General features: G+C 35.4%; 1 protein-coding gene across 1 annotated transcript in view; it reads left to right on the forward strand.

The window, feature by feature from the left end:
• Positions 1-27,650, forward strand: part of DNAH12 (dynein axonemal heavy chain 12) — a 194,244-nt gene that overhangs the window by 152,531 nt on the left and 14,063 nt on the right. Inside the window, exons 56-65 of the mRNA XM_057706474.1 lie at positions 164-356; positions 1,658-1,850; positions 5,088-5,260; positions 10,389-10,529; positions 15,893-16,051; positions 16,222-16,366; positions 22,012-22,162; positions 22,381-22,634; positions 22,826-22,966; positions 27,364-27,501. Coding sequence (XP_057562457.1) covers positions 164-356; positions 1,658-1,850; positions 5,088-5,260; positions 10,389-10,529; positions 15,893-16,051; positions 16,222-16,366; positions 22,012-22,162; positions 22,381-22,634; positions 22,826-22,966; positions 27,364-27,501 — 1,688 coding nt within the window. The remainder of the gene's footprint in view (positions 1-163; positions 357-1,657; positions 1,851-5,087; positions 5,261-10,388; positions 10,530-15,892; positions 16,052-16,221; positions 16,367-22,011; positions 22,163-22,380; positions 22,635-22,825; positions 22,967-27,363; positions 27,502-27,650) is intronic.

Consider the following 27,650-nt stretch of genomic DNA (forward strand, 5'->3'; position numbering starts at 1 on the left):
TATGATTGCTTACTTGCCTCTGTGTCTGTGATTTTGCAACACCTATATTCCATTTGAAATTACTTTATGACTTTTTACTTGTAACCTAGGAAGGGCTTTAACACTGGGGAGAGGGCTATGTAACTTTGACTTGTTTATTATGTTTATTTTTTCTGAAATATAGGTGGCATTGATTGCATCAGACTTGGTGAGGTCATTATTGAGTATTCCTTTGATTTCAAGTTTTATATCACCACAAAGCTGAGAAATCCACACTATATGCCAGAGCTGGCTACAAAGCTGTCTTTGCTCAATTTCATGATAACTCCAGAAGGACTTGAGGATCAGTTACTAGGTATTGTTGTTGCAAAAGAGAGGTATGTATTTTTTTAGATATTTCCAGATGATCTGGAGAGGAATATTTGCAGGCCATTAATACTTTTGTTATGTGATTATTTTGAAACCTTGTCAAAATTTTATATTTTGTCATTATAAATTAAATAAGTATATAATTCTTTAAAATAGCCATTCTATAATAAGTAAATTATAAGCCAATCATGTTATATTGGGCTTTTAGTATGGGGTAGTAGGAGTCAGGTGATATGCCATGACTTCTGACTTGTATCTGACTGTTTGAGCCAAAAAATTTCATCCCTAGGAATGTATGCTGTGGACAAATGTGTTCAAAGACACATACAGGATGTTAATGAAATAAGAAAATACTTAGGACAAGAATGAAAAAGCAGGATACAAACTATATATGGTAGGGGTAATATTTGTTTTTAAAAAGTTAATAGATGAATGGATATCCATATATATCAAAAAAAGATTGAGAAAGAATATACCAAAATATTAACAGTGATAATCCTTAGGAGTGGTAAGATTATGGATAATTCTTATTATTTTCTTTATACTTTATGTATTTTTCCAGTACTAGCAAGTGTTATTTTTTAAATGAGAAAAAATATTATGATACCTAGAAGGCCTGCTAGTAAAGAATTGCTTCTGAAAGGAAATCTTTGATTCCACTTGAAGCTTAATATAATACTATCAAGTTGTCTATTATATGAAATCAAATTATAAGTGAAAATATGTACCATGAGGTACTCTTGTTATTTTCAATATTTATCCCACTTGTATAGTATTCAAGACAGAACCATGTCATAACATATTCTATAACATAGTGAATTATGTTATTTTGAAGTTTCATACCATCATTAAGATGTAAGTACCAATTTTGTCTTTTACTTGAAGAGCGAGTTGTATGGTTAGTCAACTTTTCTATGTGTGCTATTGTAGAAGAGATGATGAAAATGAGACTGAATATGATTAAGCCAAGGAATAGATAGATAAGAAGTCTCATATTCTGAGTTTCTTTTCCGGTTCTTATTCTCACACAACGAGCTAAGCCATTTGGATAAACTTAGCATATTCTTAGATTTACTATAGTATATGTTATTACCACATTTTACATATTTGTAATTGATGCTTTTTTTGCTTGAATTTCTTAAATTATTATTTTTATGGAAGTATTTTTTCCCTTACGTTAGGATAAAGAGATTAATCATCTTAATTTTTGTTACATGTCTACAAAATTATGTAATTGTCTACAAAATTGTGACATCTAATATTTAGATAATATACTACAAATTTAGACGAAATGTTTTTATCTTTTTAGACCAGAATTAGAAGAGGAACGAAATTCTCTTATTCTTCAGTCTGCAGCTAATAAGAAACAGCTAAAAGATATAGAGAAAAAAATTTTAGAAACATTATCATCTTCAGAAGGGAACATTTTAGAAGATGAAAGTGCAATTAAAGTCTTAGACTCCGCTAAGTTGATGTCCAATGAGATAACAAAGAAACAACAGGTGAAAAAAGAATTCTAGAAATTTTTAGGTTCTTAAGAGTCCAGTTTGCTCCCACTCCCTAAGGAAAGTGCTATACTAGGCTTATGGAAAGAAGAAAACAATTCATAAAATACCAAAACATAGAAACTAACTTTAAACTCATAAGAGACTATCTCTTACTGTTGAGTCATTCAAAACCTGGTGTCATCTCTGTGGCACCTATATACAGAAGAAATAAATTTGGAATGAAAAAAATTTTTTAAATACTTTTTATTACTGCATAGCTAGGGTAAGCTAGTTAGGTTCATTCAAATTTTAATTGACTCTTCACCTAAAACTTTAGTTTGAGAATTTGGCTTGCCTCTGTTCCTGGTTGGAACTTAAGTTGTGTGAAGGTAATTGCTGGTTCTAGGAACTAGTAAAGATGTTCTTCTCACATTGCCTTGTCATTTGTTTGTCTGGGAGAGAGGTATGAGAGTTGGGAGTGGTATGTAGAGGAAGAAAGACACACACAATAACGCACTTATTGCAAATTCATCTAACACATCTAAATGATATTTTTATATTGCATCTTTTAAAAAGTATAATCCTACAGTGTTATAGGTGGAAGAGGCCTTAGCTATTAGTCATCCTTAACATTTCATAGTTGAGAAAAGTAGGGCCCAGAAAAAGTAGTTAAGGCCCCAGTTCAAACAATGAAATGATAAAACAGAAAGACTTCAGTAGGCTAACTTTATTGATTTTCAGACCTTTCAGTCTTCCTTGGTCCACGCAATGAATTAAACACATTTTAATATTGGGGTAGTTAAAAAATAAAAAGAAACCTAAACAGAAATTCACTAATTGCTCAGCATCCTTCTGTTTGCACCCTACTCCATGGACGTCAGTTTTAGGGTAAAGGACTTCTAAAAGGTCTAGGCACCTTTCCCCTTGGGATGGGTTCAGTTTTATGTGAATGTGATGGTAATGACTCTTTCTAGTCAGGTGTACTGTTTTGTTTTGTGTTTGTGTTTTTCATTTCAGGAGAGCCAAAAGGAGTAGTGTGTTAGAGTAATATGCTGTGGTAGCCTCCCATCTGGGGACCATGGCTGAGATATTCTATAATGTCTGCCTTCCCAATTACTGTCCATTAGAGAAGAACCCATTCCTCATTTTCCTCTCACCACAGTGTCTTTTCAAAGGGAAGAAAAGACAGGAAGCATTTATCAGCTTATTTCCTATTAGACTCAAAGAGGAAAGTAGATATCAATATTTATTGCTTCAAATACTTTATCTTACAAAGAGAGAAATTTAATTAATCATAATGTCTTTTTGACTGTCTCATTGATCATTACAAACGTAACTTAGAATTCACTATATATTTTGATTCAAAACATGCTCTGTATCTGGCTCTGACTTCTATTCTACCCACCCAATGTAAGAAAAACCATCTTCAGAGCAAAGTGTTCCCACATAGTCTAAAATCTGCCTTTCCTTTTTATCCCAACCCATAAGATTAAACAAACACAAACAAAACTTTAAGAATTTGTTCTATAGGTTTCAAAGCTATCCCTCCTCACAAAAGTTGTCCTGACTGAAGTTTAGTCTTGTGGATTCTTGAAAATATAATATATATAAATATCACACCCCAGGAAAATTTTACAAGTAATAAATTCTCCTCTTTTAACATCATATGCTTACAATGTTTATTTGTTAGAAAATGTCTTGCCTTTTGGTTTTAGGCCATTAATGATAACTAATCAAAAATCTATTTATATGTCTTGAGTTTACTATTTCATACTAAGGAGCCAAGTATGTATAAATATAACACTATAAATATATTACAGATCAAGCCTTGGAACCTAAGTTAAATTATTTACTCTTTAAAAATAATAACATATTTGCTAAATGTTTTTGCTTACTATTGCCATTAATGGTAAAAGGCATTTAGCTGAAAATTTAAGTGTTAAATAACAGAAGGTTTAAATGAGAATGCTAAGATTACGCTTTCTTTTGTAAAAATGTCATTAATTTCCATTGCTGATACCTTTTTTTACTTATAGTCAAGATTGAGGTTCAAACCTTACTTTTAATTGTATTTATACTGTAATTTGGGAGATAGTTTGCTTTCAAGGACAGAAACCCACTCAAATTAGCTTAAATAAAAAATATACAAGGGGATATTTTATTTTCCCAATTATAGGAAGTACATATAGGCCTCTGGAATTAATGGAAAGCATAAGTTTCTATGTTCTTTTTCTCTCCTTTTCTCTAAGGTTGTGTGGTCTTCATATGTGCTTCTTTCTGCTCCATCTGGAGACTAATTTTGTCTATAAAACTTTTGTACTGTTCCTTCATACAAATAGAAACCAACTCTGATACCGTTACCTTTTAGCACTAAGGCTGAGTACCATCTGATTTCAGTTTTTGATGCTCCTAAAGTTCTAATTCTCTGGAGGGAAAATTTATTAGCTTAACTTGGGTCTGGTTTTATCCCTACCACCTGATTGAATCAGCTACAAACAGGGTCATTCAATATAAACAGGGCTACATAGGCACACTTATTCAGCAGAATCTGTGAATAGTGTTTCCAAAGCAGGGAGAGTGAGTTGGAAAAGTGCTCTACACGTTTTTCCTACACAGATTATTAGTTGTCATTTGAAGGACTGTTGTCTTGGAGAAATTTTTTCCTTTGGGGTTAAATATCTATACCCCTATTAAGTCCAGAAAAGTTAAAAATTTGAGAATCTCACTGAAAAAAAAAAAAGGTATTCTTAATGTATCAAACCATCAGCCAACAAATATTTCTGAATTCCTACTTTGCCAGACTTTGTGCTGGGTTCTGGTACACTTGTGGACACCTTAAACCATACACGCATGCACACGTGTGCTTTCTCTCTCCTTTTCCCTCTTTCTATCTCTGACCTATTAAAATAAAAGAGGATGAGTGACAATAATAGATACATGTCAGATTAAGGCAAAGAATAAGCAAAGACTGACTGCTTTGTATTCCTCAAATAAGAAAGATATTTTTCTTTCTTTTACCTCCCTTCTTTCCACCCTCTCTTCATCCTCTTCCCTCTCTCCCTAGTTCTCTCCTTCCTTTTTTTCCCTTTCTTTCTTTATAGATTTTAGCATAATAAAGCCCTTTCATGTAAACTATGCCTCTATAATTTTGTCATTGTTAAGGGGTATTTTTTAATATAAATTTCATTGTATGAAAAATATATAATTAAAACACATCTCCTATTTCTTAATCTTGATTTTTCTCTTTTCTAGATTGCAGAAAAAACAGAACTCAAAATAGCAGAGTCTCGAGAAGGCTATAGACCTATCGCTAAACATTCATCAATCTTATTCTTTAGCATTGCAGACCTGGCTAACATTGATCCCATGTACCAGTACTCTCTCATTTGGTTTGTGAACCTTTATATCAACTCTATTCATGACAGGTAAACATTCTCTAGCTTCATTCATCCTCCCTAGGTTGGATTTTCACCACCCTTTCCATTTAAGACATTTAACTTTTTTCTTATTATTTATATAATATATATTCATTATAGAACATTACAGAATGTGGGAAAAGGGAAGGAAGGGAGGGAGGGAGGAAGCGAAGAAAGAAAAGGAAAAAGCGAGCAAGCAGGCCTCCTTTCTAAGTTTTGTTTCACTCCTACTCAAGATTTAAGCAGAGAGGGATTAGCTTTAGTCCTTTTTTGCCCCTCTTTTAAGTATTTTGATAAAGCACGTGACCTATCTTTGCTAGCAATTCCAGTATATCATTCTTTAGCCTTGAAGTCTCTAAAAAGTTTCAGCCCCACATCTCTAATCATTGCTAGATATTTTCACTTGAACCATTTAGTGAATGTACACAGATCTTGGAGTTAGACTGAAGTAGGGATTCAATTTCAGTTCTGCCCCTTAATAGCTGTATGAATACAGTCAGGTCAGCTAACTTTTCTGTAATTGCCTCAATTTTTCTTATCTATAGAATAGGAATAATAATAGTACCTACCTTTAAGAGTTGTTATGAGAATTAAAAAGATAATATTTGTTAAGTATTTTTAACAATATCTGGTATTAAGTAACTTGTTAAATAGAATAAAAATGTTACTTGAGCCTAGCATGTGTGTTCTACATGGGCTCTTGGTAGAATAATCTTTCCTGAGTGATTGAAATCCCTAAGCTTTCCCAGTTGGGATTTGGAAATTTGAATTAACATACCCTACATGACCTAGGATATTCAAGTTGAAGAACTGACATAAATGTCAACAACAAGTGTCAACAAGGATGTGAAGTCATCAGAACCCTCACACACTGCTGGTGCGATTGTAACATAGTGCATCCACTTTGGAAACACTTTATAGAAGTTCCTCAAAGTATTACACATAGATTCGCCATATGATCCAGTATTTCCAGCAAATCTAGCAATTCTTGGGTATATGCTAAAGAGAATTGGATGCATATGCTCACATAGAAACTTATAGTCTTTTTGTTTTTATACACAAAAAACTGTATTCACAAGGTATTTGGGTTAGTTTTTACTCCATTAATATTGTGGTGTTTGTTATTCGTGTGAAATACAGTTAGGGTAATTTGTTTATTTTTATATTTTATTTTAGAGTTTCCCCCTCATCCTTGTTGATTTTAACTTTATTGTATTTTTGAGTACGTAAGCCATCAATGTGACTCCAAAAGTAAATCCTGTACGAAAAGGTCTGCTCAGAGAAGTGTCACTACCCCCTACCCTTCCTGTCCATTCCCATGGATCCAAGTATTACTTTTTAAAAATCAAATTTTCAATTTTGAGATAACTGTAGATTCACAAGCAATTACAAGAAATAATACGGCAATCCCATGTACTCTTCATGCAGTTTTCCCAGTGATGACATCTTGAGAACCTGTAGTACAATATCACAACCAAAATATTGATGTTGACACAGTCAAGGTATAGAGTACTTTCGTCACCACAAAGATACCCATGTTGCCCTTTTATAGTCATACCTCCCTCCCTCCCATTCCTACCCTGTCCTTAACCCTTGGCAACCACTTATCTGTTCTCCATTTCTATAATTTTGTCATTTCAAGAATGTTACATAAATGGAATCATACACTATGAAACTTGGGAAGATTGGCTTTTTTCACCTAGTGTAATTCTCTGGGGATTCATTCAGATTGTTTGCTCCTATTTATTGCTGAAAGGTATTTAATGATATTGATGTACTATAGTTTGTTTAATCATTCGTTTGTTAAAGGACATCTGGGTTATTTCCAGGTTTTGCTTTTACAAATAAAACTGCTATAAAATGCATATATAGGTTTTTGTGTGGACATAAGTTTTCATATCTCCAAGATAAACCTCCAGGAGTGCAGTTGCTGGGTCATGTGGTAGTTGCTCATTTATTTATTTTTTAAGTAACTGCCAAACTTTCCCAGAATGGGTGTATCATCTTAGATTCCCGTAAGTATTACTGAAAAACTTGAATTAAAAAATTGAAAGCAATATATTCTTATTGCAAAAGTTTTAATCATGTAAAAGTATAAAGAAGAAAGTAAATATTAGTCATAACCCCATCCAGAAGTAACCACTTCTGTCCATGTGTTTTCTGACTTTTCACATATTTTTTTTAACATATGGATCTTGGTCTAGATTTTATGCTTCTTTGGGGCAGATAAATGTTTCATAATTCTTTCTCTTTTACAGTTCCCACCCCAGCGTAGATTGTCACACTGATAGATACTTGATAGGTACTTTTAATTAACTGATTGTTTTCAGTCATTTGGGAGTATAAGAAATTTAGAATTTTGAAAATAGATGGTGTAAACCATATTTCATTTTCTCATAGAATTATACCCGTTTTTTACATATAGTTTCATATGAAGTTGCACATGCAAAAAACCGTACAGGGAGGTCCCATGTACCCTTTACCCAGTTTCTCCATTGCTTACATCTTTTCTGTATTTAGTAGAAATATAGTTGATGTACAATATTATGTTAGTCTCAGGTGTACAACATAGTGAGTCAATATTTAAATACATTAAGAAATGATCATAGATAGTCAGTGGGAAGTTGTTGTATAACAAAGGGAGTCCAACTCGAGGGTGGAAGATGCCTTAGAGGACTGGGGCGGGGAGGGTGGGGGGGACTCGAGGGGGGGAGTCAAGGAAGGGAGGGAATATGGGGATATGTGTATAAAAACAGATGATTGAACTTGGTGTACCCCCCAAAAAAAAATAAATAAAATAAATAAATAAATAAATAAAAGAATGGCATGCACACCACACTAACAAAAAAAAAGAAACGATCACCACAATAAGTCTAGTAACCATCTGTCACCATACAAAATTATTACAATATTATTGACTATATTCCTTATTACACCCTGTGTCTTATTTATTTTATGGCTGGAAGTTTGTACCTCTTAATCCCCTTCACCTATTTGGCCCCCGTGCCTTCCCCTCTGGCAATCACAAGTTTGTTCTCTGTGTCTATAAATCTGTTTCTGTGTTGTTTGTTCATTTGTTTTGTTTACTAGATTTTACATATAAGTAACATCATACAATGTTTTTCTCTGACATATTTCATTTAGCATATGGTTGCCAAGGGTTAAGGACAGGGTGGGAATGGGAGGGGGGAGGTATGACTATAAAAGAGCAACATGGGTATCTTTGTGGTGATGAAAGTACTCTATATCTTGACTGTGTCAACATCAATGATGACATTATTATGACTTATTTCACTTAGCATATACACTCTAGTTCCTTCCATGTTGTTGCAAATGGCAAATTTTCTTTTTTTATGGCTAAGTTATATTTTTTATGGCTAAGTATATATTGTGTATATATACCACATCTTCTTTATGCATTCACCCAGTGATGGACACTTAAGTTCCAATCAAAAAAGGGGCAGAGGACCTAAACAGACATTTCTCCAAAGAAGACACACAGATGGCTAAAAGGCACTTGAAAAGATGCTCAGCATCGCTAATTATTAGCGAAATGCAAATCAAAACTACGATGAGGTATCACTTCACACCAGTCAGAATGGCCATCATCAAAAAGTCTACAGCTATTAAATGCTAGAGAAGTTGTGGAGAAAAAGGAACCTTTCTGCACTTTTGGTGGGAATGTGAACTGGTACAGCCACTATGGAGAACAGTATGGAGGTTCCTTAAAAAACTAAAAATAGAGCTACCATATGATCCTGCAGCCCCACTCCTGGGCATATACCCATAGAAAACCATAATTTGAAAAGATACATGCACCCCAGTGTTCATAGCAGCACTGTTTACAATAGCCAAGACATGGAAGCAACCTAAATGTCCATTGACAGATGAATGGATAAAGAAGATATGGTATATATATATATACAATGGAATATTACCCAGCCATAAAAAAGTATGAAATAATGCCATTTGCAGCAACATGGATGGACCTAGAGATTCTCATACTAAATGAAATAATCCAGACAAAGAAAGACAAATATCATATGGTATTGCTTGTGTGTGGAATCTAAAAGAAAAAAAAAGACACAAATGAACTTATTTCCAAAACAGAAAGAAACAGACACAGAAAACAAATTTATGGTTACCAAAGGGGAAACGGGGATTGGGAGAGGGATACATTAGGAAACTAGGATTAACATATACACACTACTATGTACAAAATAAATAACTAACAAAGCCTCACTATATAGCACAGGGAACTATACTCAATATTATATAATAACCTATAAGAGAAAAGACTCTGAAAGAGAATATATGTTATATATATATGTATAACTGAATATACATATATACATTATATATGTAGTTATATATAGTAACATTATATATATGTATAATGTATGTGTGTATATATGTGTAACTGAATCACTGTGCTGTATACATTTATATATAATGTTATATATATAATGTTATATATTATATATAATGTTATATTATTATGTATAATGTTATTATATATAATGTATAATATATGTGTATATATATGTATAACTGAATCACTGTGCTGTATACCTGAAATGTACACAATATTATAAATCAATTATACTTCAATTAAAAGAAAATAATGCTGCAGTAAACATACGAGTGCATATATCTTTTTGAATTAGTGTTTTTGGAGTTTTGGAGGGGTAAATACCCAGAAGTGGAAATGCTAGATTTTATGGTAGTTCTATTTTTAAATTTGAGAAACCTCCATACTATTTTTCATAGTGGCTGTACCAATTTACATTCCCACCAATAGTGTATGATGGTTCTCTTCCAAAGATAACATTTTATATAACTCTAGTACAATACCACAGCCAGGAAGTTCACATTGGTACAATCCAGAGATCTTGTTCAGAGTTCACCATTTTTATTGGGTTGGCCAAAAAATTCGTTAAGTTTTTTCCTGAATAAACTTTTTGGCCAACCCAGTATATGCTTGTGTGTGTGTGTGTGTGTGTGTGTGTGTAGTTTCATGTTTTTAACAGTGGTTATTTTGATAAAATAAAAACAACTTGTGTGTTAATTCATAATTACTTATTTTTTCTTAGTTTTCCTTAACTCAATATATTTTCTTTTTTTTTTAACCTTTCAGTAACAAATCCAAAATTTTGGAAAAGCGCCTACGATATTTAAATGATCACTTCACATACAACTTATATTGTAATGTATGCCGATCACTATTTGAGAAGGACAAGCTATTGTTTTCCTTTTTATTATGTGCCAATCTTCTTTTGTAAGTTACTCACTTTTTCTTTATTTACTTTGAAAACCTGCCTGAAAAACCTAATCCATGGCTTCCCACAGAAGGATATCATGTTTTTGCTGTGCTTAATTCGTGATTTTACTTGTACATTTCTCTACAGTAGTATTGATGTTTTGATGTTTGATTTGGATCATACAGAAAAGCTCACAAAGTGTTCAGGTACATTTTGGTAAATTCGTACAAAGCTAAAATCTGTGTAACTACCCCTCAGATCAAGAAATAGAGTTTTGTGGCTCAGCCAGAAAAAAAAAAAAAAAGGATAAGGAAAAGAAAAAACAAATAGAGTTTTTAGATTGGCTTCTTTCACTTAATAATATGCATTTAAGATTCTTCTATGTCTTTTCATGGCTTGATGGTTCATTTCTTTTTAGCACTGAGTAATATTTCATTGTCTGGATATACTATAGTTTATTCTCCTGCTGAAGAACATCTTGGTTGCTTGCAAGTTTTGAAAACTGTGAATAAAACTGCTGTAACCATTTGTGTGCAGGTTTTTGTGTGCACATAAGTTTTTAACTTACTTAGTTAAATACTAAGAAGTGTGATTGCTAGATCATAGGTAAGAGTATGTTTAGTTTTGTAAGAAACTATCTTCCAAGAGATGCCATGCAGCACTTCAGCATTTTTAGGAATCTTGGCTTGTGGTCCTTGGGGTCCTGAATGTTGAAACTGACCCACACTCTGGAAAAAGCAAGAACTCAGGGGCCAGAACATGTTGGGCAGGGGAAAGTACTGAAGGAGTAGTTTATTTTCTCACTCATGGGACTATTAAAATATTAAAAGATTTTCCTTCTTGACTCATATTTTCTCTGTGAAAATTACTTTGTAAATGGGTTCTAAGTGAAAGTCTAACCACATTTTACATCACAGATCCCAGAAGGGGGTCAACAAGCATATAGTGTACATCCCTTAATCCATTGCATTCTACCAGCAATAAATGAGAGTTCCTGTTGCTTCACAACCTTGCCAGCATTTGGCCTTGTCAGTGTTCTGGATTTCACCATTCTAATAGAAGTGTAGTGTTATCTTGTTTTAATTTGCAATTCACTAGCGATATAGGATACTGAAAATCTTTTCATTTGCTCATTTGCTATCTTTATATCTCTTTTGTGAGGTGTCTGTTAGGTCTTTTGTCCATTTATGAATCAGTTTGGTTGTTCAATTTTTATTTTTAAGTTGAGCGACAGTCCTTTATCAGATACAGCTTTGGGAAATACTTTCCCCCAATGTGTGGCTTGTCTTCTTATTCTCTTGTGTCTTTTGCAGAGCAAATGTTTTAAATTTTAATGAAGTCCACCTTATCAGTTCTTTCTTTCATGGATAATGCCTTTGGTCTTGTATCTAAAAAGTTATTGCCATACCTAAAGCCTCCTAGATTTTTTCCTATGTTATCTTCTAGGAATTTTATAGTTTTGCATGTTACATTTAGGTCTATGATCCATTTCTCGTAAATTTTTGTGGAGGGTGTGTGTGTGTGTATAAATTTGTATATTTTCAAAAATTTTCCTTTCTTACACAAAGGGAATACACAGTAAATATTCTTTTGCACCTTTTTCTATTAATGTAAATGGAAGTCACTCAATAGAAATATCCTCTTTTTTTCAGCTTTATTAAGTATAATTGACATATTATGCAATTCCCCCATTGTAAGAATACAGTTAGATGATTTTTAGTATACTTATACAATTGTGCAACCATCACCAAAATCCAGTTTTAGAACACTTCCATCATCCCCAGAAGTTTCCTTGTGCCAATTTAGTCAGTTCCTGCTCCTACTTCCAGCCCCAGGTAACGCTGATCTGCTTTCTGTCTCCATAGTTACTCCTGTTCCAGAAATTTTATGAATGAGACATTAGATGGCCCAGAATATGATCTATCTTTGTAAATGTTCTACGTGCTCTTGAAGGAAATGTGTATTTTGCTGTTCTTGGGTGGAATGTTCTAAAATGTCAGGAAGGTCAAGATGGTCTTTATATCTTCTATATCCTTATTGATTTTTTATATACTTGTTCAATTACAGAGCAAGTGTTGGAAATCTCTAACTATATTTTTCCTTGCAATTCTATCAATATTACTTTGTGTTTTGATGCTCTGTTATTAGATATATAAATATTTAGGACTGTTACATCCTCAATAAATTCACTTCACTTTTTAAAATCCTTGGTAATATCCATTCCTCTGAAATCTACTTTGTATGATATTGTTTTAGCCCCTCCACCTTTCTTTTGAGTAATGTTAGCATGGTATATATTTTTCCATACATTTACTTTTAACCTATTTGTTTTATATTTAAACTGTATCTGTAGACTGCATGTAGTTAGGTCTTACTTGTTTTATACAATCTGATAATCACTACCTTTAATGAAATTGTTTAGACTATTTACACTCAATGAGATAATAGAGTTGTTTAAATGTACCATCTTGTGATTTATTTTTTGTTTTGCCCATCTGCTCTTTCTTGCATGTTTCCTCATTTTCTGTTTTTCTTTAAACTGAGTATTTTTATGATTCCATTTTATCTCCTTTGTTGATTTATTAGCTTTAATTTTATGTTTTATTATTTTAGCGATTTGTTTAGGGTTGTAGTATTCCTTTTAACTTATTACAGGCTATCTTCAGGTAAAATTATACTACTTCATATATATATATATGAGAACTTAAAAATTATACTTTTATCTTTCCCCTCATGGCTTTTGTTTTATTGTCATACATTTGACTTGTACATATGTTATAAAGCCCACAGCACGTTGTATTATTTTGCTCTAAATAGCTGATTACTTTTTTTTTTTTAATTTATTTTTGGCTCCGTTGGGTCTTTGTTGCTGCAAGCGGGCTTTCTCCAGTTGTGGAGAACGGGGGCTACTCTTCGTTGGGGTGCGCAGGCTTCCCGCTGTGGTAGCTTCTCTTGTTGCGGAGCACAGACTCTAGGTGCGTGGGCTTCAGTAGTTACAGCACATGGGCTCAGTAGTTGCAGCACATGGGCCCTAGAGTGCAGGCTCAGTTGTTGCGGCACATGGGCTCTAGGGTGTGTGGGCTTCAGTAGTTGTGGCATGTGGACTCAGTAGTTGTGGCTCGAGTGCTCTAGAGCACAGGCTCAGTAGTTGTGGCGCAGACTTAGTTGCTTTGGGGTATGTGGAATCTTCCTGGACCAGGGATTGAACCCATGTCCCCTTCATTGGCTGGTGGATTCTTAACCACTGTGCCACCTAGGACGTCCCCATGGCTGGTCTCTTTAGGGTCACTTTAACCATAACAATCACTTAAACAGTGGCAAACATTTATGAAACACTTTCTGTGGGGTTTGACTTATGCTGGGGCCTTGCCTGCTTTATCTCACTGAATCCTCACCACACGCCTGTGCAGTAGATGCCTCTCTGCTCTGGTTTCCTCATCTGTGGAAAAATGCCTGCTGGGACTTCCCTGGTGGTCCAGTGGTTAAGACTTCACACTTCCACTGCAGGGGGCATGGGTTTGATCCCTGGTAGGGGAACTAAGATCCCACATGCCACACAGTGTGGCCAAAAAAACAAAAACAAAAAAACCGCCTGCCATGAGGATTGAGTGAGTTACTTCTTATACAGATTCTTAACCATTGCACCACCAGGGAAGTCCCTCAATTACTTTTTTTTTAAATTAATTAATTTATTATTTTATTGGCTGTGTTGGGTCTTTTTTGCTGTGCCCAGGCTTTCTTTTCAGTTGCGGTGAGTGGGGGCTCTTCATTATGGTGCACGGGCTCCTCATTGCCATGGCTTCTCTTGTGGAGCTCGGGCTCCAGGCGCGTGGGCTTCAGTAGTTGCAGCACATGGGCTCAATAGTTGTGGCTCACGGGCTCTAAAGCTCAGGCTGAATAGTTGTGGCGCACAGGAAAGCGCAGGCTGAATAGTTGTGGCGCACAGGCTTAGTTGCTCCGCGGCATGTGGGATCTTCCTGGAGCAGGGATCGAACCCGTGTCCCCTGCATTGGCAGGCGGATTCTCAACCACTGCGCCACCTAGGAAGCCCCCTCAATTACTTTTTAAAGAGACATAAATAATAGAAAAATGTCTTTTATGTTTATCTACGAGGGTGAGTCAACGATTATCCGCACCCTGGCTGTGCAGCCAACAGAAATTTTAACGTAATCGGAGTGCGGGTAATTTTTGACTCACTCCCATACTAGTTACTATTTCTGATGCTCTTTATTCTTTTTTGTTGATTCACATTTCCACCTACCTGGAATTTCCTTGAACATTTCTTATAGTGTACGTCTACTGGTAATGTATACTTTCAATTTCTGTAAATCTGAGGAAAAGTCAGCGAATTTTTCTTTCAGATTTCAATTTTTTATCTCCAGAAGTTTCACTTCGTTAATTTTTATATTGTCTGCTTCTCTCTTCATTATGTTCATGTTCCACTTTCACTCCTTCAGCATGTTTATAATAGCTCTTTTAACATTCTCATCTGCTCGTTATATCATCTCTTTCACTTCTGTGTCTGTATCTATGTACTGATTTTTCTCCTGGTTATCAATGTTGTGAATTTTACATTGGTAAATGCTTGGGCTTTTGTTTTTGTTTTTTCTTTTAAAGATCACTAGACTTTACTTTTGTGGGTACTTAAATTATACTGAATTAGTTTGATCTCTTCAAGCCTTATTTCTAAGCTTTCTTATGGCATGTTTAGAGTGTATTTTATTCTACAACTAGGTTAGCTTCACTACTAAAGTATGATCCCTCCAGTGTCACCCCTGAATTCCTCTGGTGTTCAACAAAGATTCAACTCTAGTTGGCAATAACTTATACCTTCAGTCCTGTGTGAGCTCTGGTAGCTACTCAGTTTACAGCTCCCCAGATATTCTTTGCCTGGCCTCCTGGAGTTTTGCCCTACTCATACATAACTCAGCATTCAGCAATAGAATCAAGAGGGTATGTATGTAGATTTCTGGAGCTCCTTGTCCACGTATCTCCCTCTTTTCTGGTACTCTGCCCACAAATTCCAGCTGCCTTAGCCTTCCTTAACTGTGATCTCTGTCTCTCCAACTCAGCAATACTCCTAAATTCTGATTTCGATTACCCCCATGCTTTGCAGTCTGAAAAGTGCCTTCAGGCAAATAGCTGAGGCAGTCATGGGGATCATCTGGTCACCCCTTTTTTCAGGGACCACAGTCCTGCACTGGCTATTATAATTTCTAAAAACAATTGTTTCTTTGTTTTGTTTTGTTTTTTTCTAGTTTCTAGTTGTTTATAACAGTAAGGTCATTTCTGATTGTTTTATCCAGGCTATATAAGCAGAAATTGACTTCGTTTAATTTTAAAACAACAATTTATAACAGTCCTTATTTTGGAAACACAGGGCAAAGAAAGAGATTGAATACCAGGAACTGATGTTTCTTTTAACTGGAGGAGTAAGTCTTAAGAGTGCTGAGAAAAATCCTGATCCAACTTGGCTACAGGATAAAAGCTGGGAGGAAATTTGTCATGCAAGTGAATTTCCTGTCTTCAAAGGACTCAGGTAATTGTTTAAACATGATGACTTAGCACTGAATAGTGATGGGTAAATTTGTAATCTAGTGATTTTCAGAAGTAGTTCTATAGCTGTTTTGATTCATCTCCTCACTCAACAGTCTCTTTTTAAATATTTTCCCAATGAAAGGATAATTATTAAGCTTTTCTTTCCACTAGGCAGCATTTTTGTGACAATATAACTGAATGGCGGGAGATCTATAACAGTAAGGAGCCACACAATGCTAAATTTCCAGTACCAATGGATACGAGGCTAAATGAACTGCAGAAAATAATAATTCTTCGGTGCTTAAGACCTGATAAGGTAGTAGACAAATGATAATGGCAAAAGATAATTTGCCATTTATGAAGTACTAGGTTTTAAACTTGTTATTTGGTTCTTTAACCTTCCTTTCAGATGTTCAAAAGGGTTCATTGAGTTCCTTGGATCTGTAGGTTTATAGTTTACCTCAACTTGAGAAAAACTATGGCCATTATTTCTTCAAATATTTTTTTGCCACCTTACTCGTGATTCCAATTAAATATGTATCAGACTGCTTGTTAATATGCAGTAGGTGACTGATACTCTGTTAATTACTTTAAAATCTTTTGTATCACTGTGCTTCAGTTTGGACAGTTTCTATTGCTATCTTTAAATTTGGTGATTTCTTCTTTAGTAGTGTCTAATCTGCTATTAATCCCATCCAATTAATTTTTGTTTCAGCTACTATATATTTCATTTCCAGAAAGTTCATTTGGTTCTTTTTTATATTTTCTATTTCTCTTTTCATTCTGTTTATATTTTCCTTTAAATACTTGAAAACAGTGAAAATATCTGTTTTTAATTCCTTGACTAATTCCATTATTTCTGGATGTTTCTATTGACTAATTTTACTCTTGGCTATAGATTATATTTTGCCGCACCCTGGCATGCCCAGTAATGTTTGATTGGATGCTGGACATTGTTGGTGATTTTGATTTCGTCATCTTCCTTTAGATTGCTGACTTTTGTTCTGCTATTTGACAGTCAGAAAACAACGCCTCTGGGCCAGATCCAGTCCGTGACCAATCTTTGTTCAACCCATGAGCTATAAATGATTTTTACATTTTAAATGATTGTTTAAAAGAAAAAGAATAAGCAGCAGAAATTGTATGTGGCTCACAACAGCTAAAATATTTACTGTCTAGCCCTCTGTAGAAAAAGTTTACCAACCCCTTTAACTACACAGTTAAATTCAGGTTCCTTTCAACGATTGCTTTAAGATTTGTTAGCACAGGTGCAGAATAGCCTTTACTCAATGGATAGTTCAGCTCCAGTACTAAAGTGTGGCCTTTCTGAGACCTTTACTGAATGCCCCAAATGATCACCAAGGACTCTCCACTGTGGCTATTGGGAACTTGAATGATTCCCAGCTTTGTATGAATTCTGGTAGCTCCTCATATCCCAAGATTATAGCTCCCCAGTCACTCTTTGCTTGGCCTATGTATAGATACCATAGTGGTCAGGAAAGATACAAGGACACTGTTATGCAGATTTCTGAGCTGGTTTTCTGGACACTTCCTTTCCAATTTGAGCTCTGAAACTTTTAGCAATCTGAGCCTCCTTGAATTCTGATTTTTGACTTTCCAACTCAGCAACACTGTGTTGCTCTGCTTTCCGTTGCTCTCCCTGTTCCACAGTCTGGAATGTATCTCCCAGAGGAAAATCAAGGGAATAATAGGTCTCACCTTATTCGTTTCCTTTTTATCAGGGATCACTGTCCTGTACCACTTATTGTCTGCACAGCCCTATGTCTGAAAATGGTTGTTTCACTAATATTGCACATGTTTTAGTTCTTTAGCAAGAACTAAATGCAAGAGGGTAAATCTGGTCCCTATTCCTCCATATTGACTAGAAGCAGAAGATGGTAGAAAATCTTGAATGTGTCAGAATTTTGTTAGTTCAAACATGCACAGAAATCTTTCTTTAAGTGAAATAGGCTGATACCAATTTTCATACACTCAAGAAAAGTGTTACGGTGTTATAAAAGGAAAAATTTTAAATGGAAAACTAAAATCTATGCTTGTACATGTAGTTTAAAACTGAGTAAGTCACTTCACCTTTCAGTTACAACCACATATAAAATGAAGGTATTGAAAGTGATTGCAGTGGTCCCTTCTTTTCGTCTTTCTTTTCTTTTTCTTTTGCCTTTTTTTTTTTTTACATTTTATGTTTTTAGTAAAGTTTCACGAGGACCATTATCTAATGCTTCATTCAGTCTCTGAATAGATTCAAACAGAGGCCTACATAATGGTGTGACTTCTGAGTATTTCTCTTTATTCTAACTCCCAAAGAACTTTGTACATTGTTAAAATGTACCTCATTCTTTCCTACCTGATAGTTGTATGTATATACATATATGTTCCTTTCACTAGTAAATAAGTCCATTGAAGGCCAAAACAGTGCTTTATTCATTATTTTATCACAAATGGCTTCCCTTGTTTATGGTAAACTTAGGAATGAGTAGCTCTGCATCTGGGAAACCCCTGCCTATTTGCATTCCACAGAATGTCTCCTTGATGGCCAATGGAGATGTTGCTTCAATACTATGTGTGGGGTTATTGCTTTGTCTGCCATGCTTGGGAGCCTGTGCTTAAACATCACACTTACCATACTGGAATATACAATAATTGTCTGTTTATTTGTTAGGATCTTCCACTAGACTCTGAGCTTCTTGAGGTCAGGACCCATGTCTTATTTTGTTTAACATCTCCGGGACTTAAAGTAGTACCGGCATATGGTAGGACATCTCAATAAATATCTGTAAGTTGAGTTGAGTTGAATTGAATTGAATTAAATCAAATTCAATTAAAGACTGTGTTAGTCAGGATTCTCCAGAGAAACAGAATCAATAGGATAGATGAAGACAGAGATAGAGATTTTAAGGAATTGGCTCACGTGATTATGGCAGCTGGCAAGTCCAAAATCTGCAGGCTGCAAACCCAAGGAAGAGCTGATGTTGCAGCTTGAGTGCAAAGGTGGTCTACTGGCAGAATTCCCTCTTCCTCAGTGGAAATCGGTCTTTCTTCTCTTAAGGCCTTCAACTGATTGAATGGGGCCAAGTCACATTATGGAGAGTAATCCATTTTGCTCAAAGTCTACTGATTTAAATCTTAATCTTACCTTAAAGATACTTTAACATATATTTAGATGCTGGGCCCTAGCCAAGTTGACACATAAAATTAACCATCACAAAGCCCACATCCAGGTCTATTTAAGTCTCCGTAATTTCTTCTCTAGAGTATCTTACATGAAGGATTAAAATATTATACATTTCAATATTATAGAAAAGTCTTATAACTTTTTTCTTATGTTAAATTACTGGAACAAGGTACTTTTTCTATAGAAAACTATCACACTTGATTGCCGTTATGTCATCTCAGGGAGCATTACCCCTGACCAGTGCATAGGGTAATGCAGAGCAAGCTCTCTGTGTCCTCAGCAACTCCCTTTCCTTAAAATGTATACTGAAGATCTACTGTACTAGGCAGAAACTACACATGGTGTTAATGGTCAAAGAATGAAAAAGATTTCATCATTGCTCATGTGTATTTATTAAAGAAAGAAATAAAAAGCTGCTCTATTATTGTGAGCTCTTTAAAACACACACACATACACACACACACACACAAACCTTCAGGTGCCTGTCAATACCTGTAGAATAATAACAAAAGTACAGCTTGGCATTCTTATTACCTTGACTAACCAGACCTCTTTTCTGCCATTCCATTCTTCTCCTTGAAACTTCTACCATTTAAAACTACAGAATTGTTCATAGCTACACAAAATTACCCATATAGAAGCCTCTACCCTTCCTCCCCAAGTATTCCACAAATTTTCCAGGACTAAAGAAGCCTGTGATGATCACTCCTCTCTCCATCAAATTCCTACAGTTTCCCGATAGAAAGTTGTTTGGCATTTAGAAGATAATGTCTGATACTTCCTTGTACTGATTTTTCTGCTGCTAACATTGATGAACAGCATTTTATTTTTAATTAATTTTAATATAATTTATAAGTAAGTCACATCTTCCTGTGGTTCAAAACTGATGCACTGTTTTGAATCACATGAATATATGAATACAATGAAAAGTGTGCCTCCAGTCTCCATCTCTCAGTCATTCCTCATCCTTCCCCTCAGGCAATTAATGTCATCTACGTCCCATTGTCCTTTTATACAAACATAAATGTACATAAATATAACTTCTTTTTCCACTTATTTTCAACACAAATGGTAGCAACCACTGTTTTGCATATTGCTTCTTTCTTTATTAATTCATAGAGCATTCTCTTTTTTTTACAATTGCATGATATTCCATTGTATAATATATAATAATTTCTTTAGCCAGTTCCTATTGATGGATTTTTACAATATTTATATGTTATCTATTATAAAAATGCTGCAATAAATAACCTAATTCAGAAGTCATTTCTCACATGTGCAACTCTCTCTCAGAATAAAGTCCTAGGAACAAAGTTGCTGTGTCAGTGGATTTTTGCCCTCTGTAATTTTATGGATACTTTCAAATTGTCCTCCATGAAAGTTATACCAGATTACTCTTCCACAGCAATGTATGAAAATGTCTGTTTACCTGTACTTTTGCCCACACAGTATGTTGCCAAATTTTTGGATCTTTGCCAATCTATGCAGTGGGGTTGAGGATTCTGGGGTTGATCGAGGTGGCAGTAACACACATGAGTTTCATTAGATGTTGCTTTGACAGGTTTGTTTGTTGGGGAGAAAGAATTCCCTCATAGCAGGAGGCTGTCCAGAGGCTGGGAGTGAGGGGAGGTCCACTACTCCAAAGGATAGGGGAAAACAAGGGAATTCCTAATGGGGAGGGGGCATGTGTGGTATCTGCGTGACATTATTCATCAGCATGGCTGCTTTGAGTCTCTGGGTCAGAGCTCTGAAGGGCAGCAGTGGCTTGAGGTCTTTATGTCCTGGGGTTTATCTTTTTTATGGCTAGCAGATGTTGGGTGCAAAGTAGGCAGGCTCTAAATGGCTAAAAATCTGCTTATTTGGGCTATGTTTAAAACAGTTGAATACATAATATTTTGAGTTTGGTGCCAGTTGGACTTTTGAGCTAACAGGTTTTAGCCTACTGTGAAAAATAAACAATCCAGACACTATCTTTGTCCCATTTATATAACAATCTGATCGGTGAAAAATGGTATCTAAGTATAATTATAATTTGTATTTTTCTTATGTATAAGTATTAGGGTATAGCCTCAGCTGCTGTAACAAAGAAGCCTAAAACACAGTAGCTTAAATAAAATAGAAGTTAATTTTTTCTCTCTCTCCTAATAGCCCAGAGCATTGCTTGAGGCTGGCAGGGCACCTCTGTTCTTGAGATCATCCAGAGATTCAAGTTTCTTCTCTCATGCTAGTGTGGTCCTTGTTAGCAGGATTGAAGCTGGCTCACGTACACCACATCCGTTGCACAGGAAAAGAGAGTGTTGAAGGCAAATTGTTTCCTTATAAAAATAGGATCTGGAAGCTCCATATGTAATTTCTATTTGCATTTCTCTGGCCAAAACTTAGTCACGTGGCCACATCTAGCTGCATGAAAGGTTGGGAAAACTTGGGGTTCTGTTACCAAAAGGAGACACAGAATGGGGACAATTTGCAGTCTCTGCTATACTAAATGAGGTTGAGCATCTTTTCATATGTTTAAGATCCATTTGTATTTCATTGTCTATAAACTTTTTATCTTCTTTGTCCATTTTCTTTTGGATTGTTAGTCTTGTCCCATCAGTTTATAGAGGCTTTTTGTGTATTAGGGAAATTAGTGCTTTGTCTGTGATATGCTGCATGCTTTTCTTGTCCGTTAGACTCATAGTTTACTCTTTGTTGGTTTTCAGTAATAATCAAAGTTGTTATGTGAAATAAAAATCACTCTAAAGATCATATTTTTCCCCTTTTAACAGATAACTCCAGCTATAACTAACTATGTTACTGACAAACTAGGGAAAAAGTTTGTAGAGCCTCCACCATTTGATTTGACAAAGAGCTATTTGGATTCAAATTGCACCATTCCCTTAATTTTTGTGTTATCTCCAGGAGCAGATCCCATGGCCAGTAAGTGCATATACTGTCAACTTCAAGAGATTATAAATAAATCACCTAGTTCAATGTCTATTTCTTAGAGGATTATATATCAGTTAGTAAATTCGGTATTTATAAGGAAAGGTAACTAGAATTTTTCACAATTAAATACTTATACACTGAAACATAAGGCATATTGTATAATTTTAGAGTAAGCAGTGAAGCCATTTTTTGTGTGTGTGCCCTCTTAGGCCTGCTGAAATTTGCAAATGATAAAGCTATGTCTGGAAATAAATTTCAAGCTATTTCACTGGGACAGGGACAAGGACCAATTGCAACAAAAATGATTAAAGCAGCAATAGAAGAAGGAACTTGGGTTTGCCTACAGAATTGTCACCTTGCTGTCTCCTGGATGCCCATGTTGGAAAAAATATGTGAAGATTTTTCTCCTGAAGCCTGTAATTCATCCTTTAGGCTTTGGCTCACAAGTTACCCATCTCCAAAAGTATGTTTATTTCCTATGGAGTTTAGTACATTCATTTGGTTATCTGTTATTGTCTTAAATGTTTAACCTTAAGAGGTTTTAAAAATATTTCTGGAGTCCTCCCTTATACCCATCTTTAATCTAGTAGTGTATGCATTTTTAGGACTTGAGTTGATTATCTGGAGTAATGCTCTTTGTTTACTTTGTCTTAGTTCCCAGTAACAATTCTACAGAATGGAGTAAAAATGACTAATGAACCTCCTACCGGTCTTCGGCTAAATCTCCTCCAGTCATATCTCATGGATCCAGTTTCTGATCCTCAGTTTTTCAGTGGATGCAAGGGAAAGGAACTGGTAATGTTCAGCCTCTGGAACTTTTAAAATGTGTTTTTATAGTGAAAAAATATGAAAACATAAATATTTTATTTAATATTAAACTTTAGGCATTTCCTAAGAAGCTAGAAATTGTACCTATCTTATTATTTTATTCCCAATTGTTTGTGTTCTGCTTCCCATGTAGTAGATACTCAAATAAATATTTGTTGAATGAATATATCTTAGTTTGTACAAAAGTCCAACAGTGCATCTAATTAAGATGATTAAGACCCAAGAGTGGCAATCTGTTTTCACATTATTTATTCTTGCAACAAATATATTTGTTAGGTATTAGATATAAGGCAGTGAGAATAAAGTAGACCCTACCTCCACCAAAAATTCTGCCTTCATGGAAATTCTAGTAATAACATTTTGACATATTAATAACACTTCAAAGTATCTGTATGTAAAAAGTTTTGCACGTGGTATTGAGGACATTAGGAATTCCAATAAATAGCAATTTGTTTCTCTGCCCAAATTCTTACCAGTTAAGAAACAGGAAAAAATATAAACATATGGGAACCAAATTATAACCTTAATTACTGATATAGACTAGTTTGAAGATATAGTTTATATCTTTGAACAAATGGGCTTAGTATTACTGAACCCAGAATTAAACAAATTTATCTGCCAAGAGGAACAGAGGAAGACTTCCCTTCCTGCAAGAAAAGGGAAAAGTTGAGCAAAGCATATTTGCTTAACTTTTCCCAAATTTACCCATGTACTCCTTTCTCTACCCATGAGTATCAGGATGGAGAAAATCCAGGAGTATTACATTCCGTGAGGTTTCCCTGCATAGAAGGAAACATCAGTACTAAGGGAAAATCATCCCCTGCCTTCACACACAACACATGCTATTTATCATATTTGCCTATTTGGGCTGGAAAAAGAATGATATTGAAGACAAAGGGTTGAATTCTTTGGGAGCCAGCTTGTTTCTCTCTGATTGATGATACTTTCTGTGTGCCCCCAGTTCTGAGCAATAATTTTGTTTGTAACTCTGGGAGAAAGGGGGGCAGTATTTCGTGCTTTTAGCTAGAAAGGGGGCTTAGTAGAATGGAGAAGGTGGTATGGTGTCTGATCCGCATCCAGGGTCTGAGCTTCTGCAGTTAGAGGAGAGAGAACCAGAAGCACAGAAGGGAAGCTTTGAAAGATTCTAAACACAGAGTTCCTTTCGGGCTCAGGTGACCCAAATAAAGAATGGTGCTGAATTAGAGAAACAGCACTCTCCTCCTTCTGTATTACACCTTTAAGCAAGCAACATTGGCACCCCAAGTATTTGGATCTGTGGAACGTGCAAATTAGCACCCTTGTCATATATCATCATTTTTACGATGAATAGTGGTAATGGGTAAGGCATCATCAAGCTAGTTCTCTGCTGGTAAAGCAAATGGGAGCTGGAGTAAGAGAAGAAAATAAATGCCCTGTGACATTGGTTCTCAGTGTGCATCACATTCATCTGGCTGGGCCTCATACCAGACTTTCTAATTCAGTCAACGTGGGGTCGGGCTTAAATATTTACAGTTCTAACACATTTCCAGATGATGCCGATGTTGCTGGTCCTGGAAGCACACTTTGAGAACAATTGCCCTAGGCTTTCTGTAGCTGACTAGTTTGTAGGCACATATAAAACTCCTTTTTAAGTCTATCAGAAATAGCTGAGATGTCCTTTGATAAGACTAATTTATGACCATTGGGTGAGCAATATTCTGATTCATCATTTGGCTATTAAAGTGAGTATGATCTTTATAGTCACAGGTAAATTGACTTCTTTGGCATTTTAATTATTTAGCAATGATAAGATATTAATTATTTGTCAGTTTACAGATCTGTCTCCTATACTCAGTTGTCTTCTCCTTAAGGGCAGGGATACATTTCTGTATCTCCATCCATCCATCCATCCATCCATTCATTCAATAAATATTTCTTGAACACTTACTAGGTGTAAGGCATCCTTCTAGGAACTGGTAATATGGCAATGAACATATAAACACACGAAATATATAAACATATAAAAATCTCTGTCTTTGTGGAGCTCACATTCTAGTCAAGGGAAACTTATGCAAGGCAAACTCAACCATAATCCCCATAAACCTGAGGGGCTTATTAAAGATACACATCAGTGCCCCCCTCCCCCCAACCCGGAGATTCTGATTCACTAATCCAAAGTAAAACTCAAGAACTGGTATAAATAAATAAACAAATAACAAAAGGAAAAAAAAAAGAACAAAGGAAACCATCAACAAAATAAAAAGGCAACTTACTGAATGGGAGAAAATATTTGCAACTCATATATCTGATAAAGGGTTAATACTTAAAATATATAAAGAACTCATACAATTTAATTAAAAAATCCAATTAAAAAATGGGCAGAGGGGCTTCCTAGGTGGCGCAGTGGTTAAGAATCCTCCTGCCAATGCAGGGGACATGGGTTCAAGCCCTGCTCCAGGAAGACCCCACATGTGGCGGAGCAACTAAGCCCGTGTGCCACAACTATTGAGCCCGCGCACAGCAAAAAAGACCCAACACAGCCAATAAAATAAATAAATAAATAAATTTAAAAAAAATTAAAGATAATTAAAAAAAAATGGGCAGAGGTCCTCAATAAACATTTTTCCAAAGAAGACATACAGATGGCCAACAGAGACATGAAACGATGGTCAACATCACTAATCGTCAGGGAAATGCAAATCATAACCACTATGACATATCACCTTACACCTGTTAGAATGGCTGTTATCAAAAACATAAGAAATAAGAAGTGTTGGTGAGGATGTGGAAAAAAGGGAGCCCTCATGCACTGTTGGTGGGAATGTCAACTGGTGTAGCTGCTATGGAAAACGGTATGGAGGTTCCTCAAAAAATTAAAAATAGAACTCTACCATATGATCCAACAGTTCCACTTCTGGGTATTTATCCAAACAAAACAAAACACTAACTCAGATAGATATATGCACCCCCATTTTCACTGAAGCACTATTTATAATAACCAAGATGTGGAAACAACCTAAGTTTCCATCAATGAATGAATGGCTAAAGAAATTGTGACAGATATATTTATTTATTATATATACAAAAAAGAGTATATAATATTTATATATAAAAATGATATATAATAGAATCTTATTCAGACATAAAAAAGAAGAAAATCTTGTGATTTGTGACACCATGGATGGACCTCGAGGGCATTATGCTAAGTGAAACAAGACAGAGAAAGGTGAACACTATATGCTCTCTCTTGTATGTGGAATCTCAAACAAACAAAAAACCCCACCACTAACAACAAAAAAACAAGCTCATAGATACAGAGAACATATTGGTGGTTGCCAGAAGTGGGAAGTGGGGGATGAAAGAAGAGAGTGAGGGGTCAAAGGGTTAAAAAAAAAAACTATCATAGCAAAATTTGCATAAATATATAACACTCTGATCCAAAAGCCACTGTAAGGTGTATAAAGTCGGTAAAAATTGCTTGTGGCAACCAAATGGAATTAAATGTTGTCAATACCAATCTTTAGATATGCAGGGAAGATAAAGTGGAGACAACTGTGTGCCTGAAAAGGTGCAAACACATATACACATACACAGAAATTTTGATGATGATGCCAAGCACTAATTGTTGTCTCCTGACTCTCTGGGAAGCTCTCCATGATCAGCAGTGAGTCTGACCCAGGCTTTTTTTATACTGTTTCCTCTGTCCTGGGATTGGAGCATGTGAAATTTTGTGCATGCTCTTTGAGAGTGGAGTCTCTGTTTTCTAGTCTATCGGCTCTCCTGAACATAAGCCCTGCTGGTTTTCAAAGCTAGATGTTCTGGGGGCTTGTCATCTCAGTGTAGGGCCCCAATGCTGGGGAGCGCAATGTGGGGCTTAGACCTTTCACTCCTTAGGGAGGACTTCCACAATTGTGATATTCCTCTCATTTGTGGCTCAACAAACCTGGGTCCTGACTGTAGTGTGTCTCTGATCCTCCTACCCATCTTGTGGTTCTCACTTTATGTCTTTAGTTGTGGAAAATCTTTTCTGCTATCTTCAGGTTGTTCTCATAGATAGTTGCTCTGGACATAGATGTTATTTTGGTGTGTCAAGGGAGGAGATAAGTTCAGGGTCTTTCTCTTCATCCATCTTGGCATGTCTCTCCAGCACTATTGCATTTTAATAAAATGTAATGTTATTGTAGTTTGTCTAGCTTTGGAGGTTTTGGTTAAGTCATAAGATTAATAATTTTTATAGTAAGCATTATTTTAGATAGTCTTTCTAAATAAAAGTTTGTAGAGATATGTAATTGTAGAATCTTATAATGAAAGATCATCAATTCCCCTCATTTTAATGATGGAAACCTGATCAGAATTTTTTCTTGTTGTATATTTTTATCTTAAAGGCGTGGGAGAAGTTGCTGTTTGGAGTTTGTTTTTTTCATGCCCTTGTGCAAGAGAGAAAGAAATTTGGTCCTCTTGGTTGGAATATTCCATATGGATTTAATGAATCAGATTTACGCATCAGTATTCGACAACTACAGGTAAAATTAGAAAGGAACTAACACTGATAGAGGATCACTGTGTACCAGACCCTAGGCAATTCCCTTTGCTTAGAATAACTTATTCAGTTCTCCCAACACCACTAATAGTTGGCTAGATGCTATTAATAATTATAATTTTGGCTTATAAA

Source organism: Hippopotamus amphibius, chromosome 13, assembly GCF_030028045.1.
Source record: "Hippopotamus amphibius kiboko isolate mHipAmp2 chromosome 13, mHipAmp2.hap2, whole genome shotgun sequence".
NCBI classification, from domain to species: Eukaryota; Metazoa; Chordata; class Mammalia; order Artiodactyla; family Hippopotamidae; genus Hippopotamus; species Hippopotamus amphibius.